At 41.8% G+C, this 7,761-nt stretch overlaps 1 protein-coding gene and 2 pseudogenes across 1 annotated transcript; 1 reads left to right on the top strand and 2 right to left on the bottom strand.

The window, feature by feature from the left end:
* Window positions 1-748: 748 nt before the first annotated feature.
* Window positions 749-1,759, bottom strand: LOC113506037 (annotated as a pseudogene).
* A 121-nt stretch (window positions 1,760-1,880) lies between these two features.
* LOC113506034 lies at window positions 1,881-3,329 on the top strand (the record flags this gene model as incomplete). Its single annotated transcript, XM_026888899.1, has 1 exon — window positions 1,881-3,329. A coding segment is annotated over exon 1 (1,203 nt), but the record flags the coding sequence as incomplete, so codon positions are not given.
* A 207-nt stretch (window positions 3,330-3,536) lies between these two features.
* Window positions 3,537-4,595, bottom strand: LOC113506036 (annotated as a pseudogene).
* Window positions 4,596-7,761: the final 3,166 nt, after the last annotated feature.

Here is a 7,761-nt window from a genome sequence, read left to right as displayed (position 1 = left end):
AACGGCTTCCAACGTTTGCGACTTATTTATGTGACTAATCTCAACACACTGCTTACGATTACTCAAATATGATTCCAACCAAGTTAATGCGGTTCCACGAATACCATAAGCTTCTATTTTTTTTAACAATATTCGGTGTGAGACAAAGTCAAAAGCTTTGCTCATATCAAAAAAAATAACAGTCGTCGTATTTCCCGCGTCTACATTATCAATTACGCGTGACATAAGGTTAAAGCATGCCATCGTAGTCGATTTATGTTTTTGGAATCCATACTGTTCACTCTTCAGAATCTTATTCTTTTCAACAAATTCGATAATACGTTTTGACATGGAAATTTCAAATATCTTAGATATTACGGGAATTATAGTAATAGGTCTATAGTTTTCAACTGAGTATTTGTCCCCCTTTTTATATATTGGTTTTACTATGGATAACTTTAGACAGTCTGGGAAGCAGCCTTCGGTAAATGAAAGGTTAATTAAATGAGTTAAAACTGGAGCTAATTCAACTGCACTTGCTTTGAGAATTTTCGTAGCAATGTCATCATAACCAACCGATGTTGTTGAAATGAAACTACTTTTACGGATTTTATCGCGGTTTAATTTTAGATTTTAGTTCCCGACGTTTCGAAACCTTTGCAGGTATCATGGTCACGGGCAGACTGAGATGGCGTTCGTCTTGACAGAAGATGTTGCTCGTTCTACCTTCATATTTTAATTAATTATTTGTGGTCCGACCTACGCAGTATGAGCTCACTGTGTCTTGATGTCTTGCAGCGCTGCTCTTGGGCTTGGCCTTGAGTTTATTTATTATTGGATCCCAAGTAGGTGATATCTTCCAGCCATCTTCTCTATTGAAATTAGGGTGTTTTTTAATCTCAATAGCCTCGCGAAACATCCTAGGTAGGAATTTGGATTCTTTAGCGAGGATCTGTGGTTGGTCAAATCTAATATAATGGCTGGAACCTTCAGCATGTTCGGCGACTGCAGACTTCGTTGAGCGGCGGTGTTTGACGTCAGCTATGTGTTCTTTAACGCGGGTCCCTATGCTTCGTTTGGTTTGACCGATGTAAGAGAGGCCGCAGTCACAATCTAGTTTGTATACTCCTGCATCTTGTAGAGGTATGTGACACTTGACAGATGGTAAGGACTGGCTAATCTTCTTGGGCGGCTTGAAGTATGTTTTAATTGAAGCTCGCTTCAGGATGTAACCAATCTTGTCAGTGACTCCTCTGACATATGGTAGTACAGCAGGCAAACGATCAACAGTGGCTGGCTTTACTCGGTTTCTGTGACGGGGCCGTGGAACTTGGAGCTTGTTGTCTCGCAATACTTGCTTGACGTGTTGAAGCTCAGCGGCAAGGTGTCTGTCATCACAGAGTCCGTGTGCTCTCTGAAACAAAGATTTTTCCACCGTAGCTAACTGTTTAGGGTGGTGGTGAGATTCACCGTTTAAGTACCTATCTGTATGGGTCTTCTTTCGATACACGGTGTGACTTATGGTCTGATCAGGATTTCTTTTAACTAATATGTCCAAGAAGGCAAGAGATTTATTATCCTCCAACTCCATAGTGAATTGAATTTTGTTATTGATGGAGTTGAGATGTTTTAAAAATGCATTTACTTGACTAGATGGTAAAACTGTGAAAGTATCATCTACGTACCGTTTGTAAAACCTGGGAGTGAAAGGAGCTGTTTTTAAGGCTGTCTCCTCGAAGTCTTCCATGAATACATCTGTCATGGATACATCGGACTACAATGCTAAAATAGAAGATCTATTGTCGGACGCAAGTACATATAAACCAGTGAAAACTGATCCTACCAAAAAGGTGTTAACAACTACCACCGCCTTGGTTAAGAAACACTCCGAAGCATTAAGTCTAGATGTTACCTACTTAATACCTACATGCGCAAAACCACCTAAACTGTATGGGTTGCCAAAGATACACAAACCAAACGCCCCGCTACGTCCTATTGTAAGCCAAATCGACACACCAACCTACAGATTGGCTCAGCACGTCGCGAAAACACTCTCACCACTCAGAGGCAACACTACAGCGTTTGTGAAGGATTCATACCACTTTGTCAATGAGATTAAACATCTACATCTTCATGACAATGAAGTAATGGTTAGTTTCGACGTACAGTCCTTGTTTACATGCCTACCAGTTAAGGATTGTATTGAAATTGTTTCCAAGAAGCTAGCAGAGAACAACCTACCTCTAGAATATGCAGAACTTCTCGAGCACTGCCTCACATCTGGCTACCTACTGTGGAACAATAAATTCTATGTACAAGTAGATGGTGTAGCGATAGGCTCGCCTGTATCCCCTGTAGTCGCCGATATATTCATGGAAGACTTCGAGGAGACAGCCTTAAAAACAGCTCCTTTCACTCCCAGGTTTTACAAACGGTACGTAGATGATACTTTCACAGTTTTACCATCTAGTCAAGTAAATGCATTTTTAAAACATCTCAACTCCATCAATAACAAAATTCAATTCACTATGGAGTTGGAGGATAATAAATCTCTTGCCTTCTTGGACATATTAGTTAAAAGAAATCCTGATCAGACCATAAGTCACACCGTGTATCGAAAGAAGACCCATACAGATAGGTACTTAAACGGTGAATCTCACCACCACCCTAAACAGTTAGCTACCGTGGGAAAATCTTTGTTTCAGAGAGCACACGGACTCTGTGATGACAGACACCTTGCCGCTGAGCTTCAACACGTCAAGCAAGTACTGCGAGACAACAAGCTCCAAGTTCCACGGCCCCGTCACAGAAACCGAGTGAAGCCAGCCACTGTTGATCGTTTGCCTGCTGTACTACCATATGTCAGAGGAGTCACTGACAAGATTGGTTACATCCTGAAGCGAGCTTCAATTAAAACATACTTCAAGCCGCCCAAGAAGATTAGCCAGTCCTTACCATCTGTCAAGTGTCACATACCTCTACAAGATGCAGGAGTATACAAACTAGATTGTGACTGCGGCCTCTCTTACATCGGTCAAACCAAACGAAGCATAGGGACCCGCGTTAAAGAACACATAGCTGACGTCAAACACCGCCGCTCAACGAAGTCTGCAGTCGCCGAACATGCTGAAGGTTCCAGCCATTATATTAGATTTGACCAACCACAGATCCTCGCTAAAGAATCCAAATTCCTACCTAGGATGTTTCGCGAGGCTATTGAGATTAAAAAACACCCTAATTTCAATAGAGAAGATGGCTGGAAGATATCACCTACTTGGGATCCAATAATAAATAAACTCAAGGCCAAACCCAAGAGCAGCGCTGCAAGACATCAAGACACAGTGAGCTCATACTGCGTAGGTCGGACCACAAATAATTAATTAAAATATGAAGGTAGAACGAGCAACATCTTCTGTCAAGACGAACGCCATCTCAGTCTGCCCGTGACCATGATACCTGCAAAGGTTTCGAAACATCGGGAACTAAAATCTAAAATTAAACCGCGATAAAATCCGTAAAAGTAGTTTCATTTCAATGTCTAACATTCGCGTAAACCTAAGAAACCACTATGCAACCGATGTTGTATTATTCAAGGACATTATGATGTAATACATAGCATTAGTATCAAACGGCCTTAGAAAAATACTATTACAATTCTTTTTCTACTTTAGTACCTATACTAATATTATTCGAGTTAGTTGAACGTATCAAATATTCGTTGAAAATTCTAGCTATATCTTTCGGGTTATTAATGATTTGTCCATTGTTAATAATGTTGGTTATAAAATTTTGGCTAGAATAACCCTCGGTTTCTCTCTTAATAAGTTTCCACGATGACTTACAAATGTTTTTCCCTTTTTTAATTTCTTTGTCGTTCGTAAACTTAATTGATAAATCAATGCAACGTCGTAAAATTCTGGAATATTTTTTAAAGTGTATTTTATTTGTTGAAGAATTATGTTTGTAGTATTTAAAGCGTAAAAATCTTTTCGTTTTACAACTCATCCTCAAACCTTTAGTAATCCAGTTTGTATTTTTATTTATCAACACCATGTCTTCCCAAGACCTTTGGCCAAGCTTCAAAGTCACGTCCGACTCTCGCATCAAAGTCGCCCATCAGAAGTATCTATTCCCTTTTGGGAATTTTTGACAGAGTTTGCGTAACTTCTTCGTAAAACTTGGCCTTAGTTTCATCATCCTTGTCAAGCGTTGGTGCATAAACACCGATGATGTTAAGATGGTTGCCATTATCGAGGTGTAGGCGCAGCGTAGTGACGCGGTCCGAAATGTGGATAGGATACTCCTCTAATTTAGCAGCTATAACCCCAGATCTTCTGGGCTCTGAAGACGGAGTGCCTTTCCAAAAGAAAGTATATCCGCCCAAGCGCTCCAATCTCTCCCCCTCGTTTGCCAAGTGTGTCTCACTAAGCGCAGCGATATGCACACCATAGCGTCGGAGTTCTCTCGATACGAGAGCGGTTTCACGAGGACACAGGCTACTTTCGCGATCAAGGAGGGTTCGCACATTCCACGCTGCAAAGGTCATATTATAAGTTTTGAAAGATTTTTGTTTGAGATAATTATGTATTTTTCGACCACGAGTTATTAATGCAGAGACAGCCGGGGTTAATCCTTTTTTGGGACACCTTTTCTAGTCCCTTCCCCGGATTGGGGGAAGCAGGGCCTCTCTAAATAGAGCTGTTTCGTCACCCAGGGAGCTGCCGAATTGCACTGTTAACCCAGTGCAGTGCAAAGCGACCATCTACCCTGAGTCTACGTGTAGGCATCAGACAAAGCCCGGTTGGCATCACAACCGGACCTCTCTACCTCTGCCCATCGCCGCAGGGCTAACTCGGAGTCCATTTAGCATACCAAGTCAATTGCGCAGGAGATATTAAAGTGCACAAAACGTACTCAACGACAGTGTGTGCGCATACGCAGGTGCACTCTTATCTCTACATTCCTGTATCCAATGGAACAGTAAACCGCTACAATTGGAGAAATTCAGAGACGTTCCTAAGCGTTAGCATGGCCTCTAACGCGAATCATGAGCCATGAGAAGGGCTATGCCTGGCCGGGATTGCCAGTGCATCTTAGCAGAAGGCATCTGCTTGAGGTTTGAGAGGGAGAGGGGAGTAGGATACTGCTACCATGGATAGAAGAGGGGTGTGACAACAGAAGCTCGAGCAGTCCGGGGTCGCGTACCCGTAGCAATTCAGATACTGTCAGCGGACAGCCAACAGTCAGAACCACCCTCTGAACTATATTTGCATATCATCTGCATAAAGGTGGTAAAATGAAGTTAGATCCTCCGAAATGTTATCTATACTAATATATAAACCTGAAGAGTTTGTTTGTTTGTTTGTTTGTTTGTTTGAACGCGCTAATCTCAGGAACTACTGGTTCGAATTGAAAAATTCTTTTTGTGTTGTATAGACCATTTATCAAGGAAGGCTATAGGCTATATAACATCACGCTGCGACTAATAGGAGCGAAGATACAATCGATCACGTGGACGAAGTCGCGGGCAACAGCTAGTTAATAAATAAAGAAAATGGCAACGGAGAGAGAACACCGCCCTGTGGTACGCCAGCATGCGTATCACACCATGAAGAGGTTATACCTTCAATGGATATACGTTGCCGTCGGCCATACAGGTAACTCTGAAACCAATCAACTGTCGTTGGAGATATGTTAAGAAAGCGCAGCATGCCAAGGTGTATATCAAAATCGACGGTGTTGAAGGCGTTGCTGAAATCAAGCAAAGCAAGAATCGTCAGCTTGTTACGCTCCATGGCCACTCTAATGTCATTCGCAATGTGTACTAGAGCAGTTACTGTACTATGTCCTGGACGAAATCCGGAAAGGAATGGATTTAGAAGGTTGTTCTTGTGCAGGAAAGCGGTTATTTGATCGTGAACAAGGCGCTCAAAAACTTGGGAAAGGAAGGGTAGAATGGAGATAGGACGATATTCAGAGAACGAAGCGGGATTGGGTTTTTTGGGTAGTGGAATTATTTCCGCCTTTTTCCAAGCAGTTGGAAAGACTCCAACGGAAATGGAATAATTTAGGATATGGGTTATTACAGGAAGGATCTCATCCAGGATAGGGAGTATCATTTTGCGGCTGACGCAATCGCTTCCAACAGCGTTAGAAGTAATTGATAAAACGCTCTTCTTAACACCACAAACCGAAAATTTATCAAAGAAAAATTGTGAGTAGTCGGGAGTTCGAAGGGACGAAAGAACATTTAATGTGATAGCCTTGAAAGCCCCATCACATTGGGACGAAGAACTAAAGTGCAAATTTAATGACTCAAGGTCAACATCCTTAGAGATTTCGTCGTGACGCGACTTTCCCACTCCCATTTTCCTAAGAAACTTCCAAACCTTTGCGGGTTCGCTGTTTTCGACAGATACATGAATGTGTCGGCTTTGAGCATCTCTACACCTTATTGCAGTGATTGCAGATGGTCGTGTATTTTTCCCAAGTCGAGGCACCGGGCCTGCGCTTAAACCTATTTTTGGCTAAAGCTTTCTTTTCTAGGAGACTTTTTATTTCTTCTGTAAGGCAAGGTGCTGGGAGGTGCTTTACTTTGAGCGGCCGCACAGGAGCATGCTGGTCGTAGAGTGTGCGAGCATGCGGGTCGGAGAGTGTTCCCGCGCTCGCTGCATGAAAATTTCTCTTATTTTTTTTTCTGAATGATCTTCTGGCATCTTGACATCTTTCTCATTTCTGAATCGTTCCTTAAGCCCTCCCATCCTTCGAACCACTTTGCGCTTCCTGGTTTTCTGTTGATTCGTAACGATAGAACTGGGAAAGGCGGGGGTGGGGTCGCTATCTATCCTCCGTGCCAATTTACCCTACAAGGTTATTTGTACATCTCCTTCCCTTTACTCCGAATCGGCTGAATACATTTTCCTTGAGGTCCTGGTCAACCACCCCAAAATTTTAATCGCCGTATTTTATAGTCCCAACTGTCATATTAACTACTAGCTGTTGTAATTTTATTTCAAGAAGACGAAATTTTATTTTGATCTAGTCTCTGTCTCTGTCTCTGTTGCCCGCTACTTCGTCCCCGTGGATAGAAGATATAAGTTATGATTTATACCTGCACTCTTTTTTGCACATTTTCCATTGTATCTCCGCTCCTATTAATCGCAGCGTGGTATATAGCCTAAAACCTTCCTCGATGAATGGTCTATTCAACACTAAAAGAATTTTTAAATTTAAAACAGTAGTTCCTGAGATTAGCGAGTCCAAACAAACAATCTCTTCAGCTTTATATATTAGTATAGATTTCGATGATCTGGAAATACAGCTTTCGAACATGTGTCCCCAGTATTCTCTCGTCATCATAATGGGTGACTTCAATACTTGTTCATTGAAAAACGACTCTCGTGCTCGAAGGCTGCAAGGCCTCCTGTCCTCCATCAATCTGCATATTCTTCCCCTTTCTGCCACTCACTTTGCCCCGAATTCATCTCCTTCTTTGCTTGATCTGATATTTGTATCGTCTCCTTCTAATGTTTCTGACCATGGTCAACTTCCTGCTAGTTTTTCCTACCACAACCTTCTCTTTCTTTCATATAGTATCATTGAATCGTCAATCGCTAAAAACCCAAAATATTTCTGGTCCTACATAAAAAGTAAAAGAAATGCCAATACTTTACCTAATGTTTTTAACTATATGGGCAAATCGGTAGATACAGGCGAAGGTATAGCTGAATTATTCGCCACTTACTTTCAATCTACTTTTCAGGAACCTGATTCAGTATCTCA

This window comes from Trichoplusia ni, chromosome 28, assembly GCF_003590095.1.
Source record: "Trichoplusia ni isolate ovarian cell line Hi5 chromosome 28, tn1, whole genome shotgun sequence".
Taxonomy (NCBI): domain Eukaryota; kingdom Metazoa; phylum Arthropoda; class Insecta; order Lepidoptera; family Noctuidae; genus Trichoplusia; species Trichoplusia ni.
Note: the sequence above shows the minus strand (reverse complement) of the source record. Positions and strands in the feature narration are given on the sequence as shown.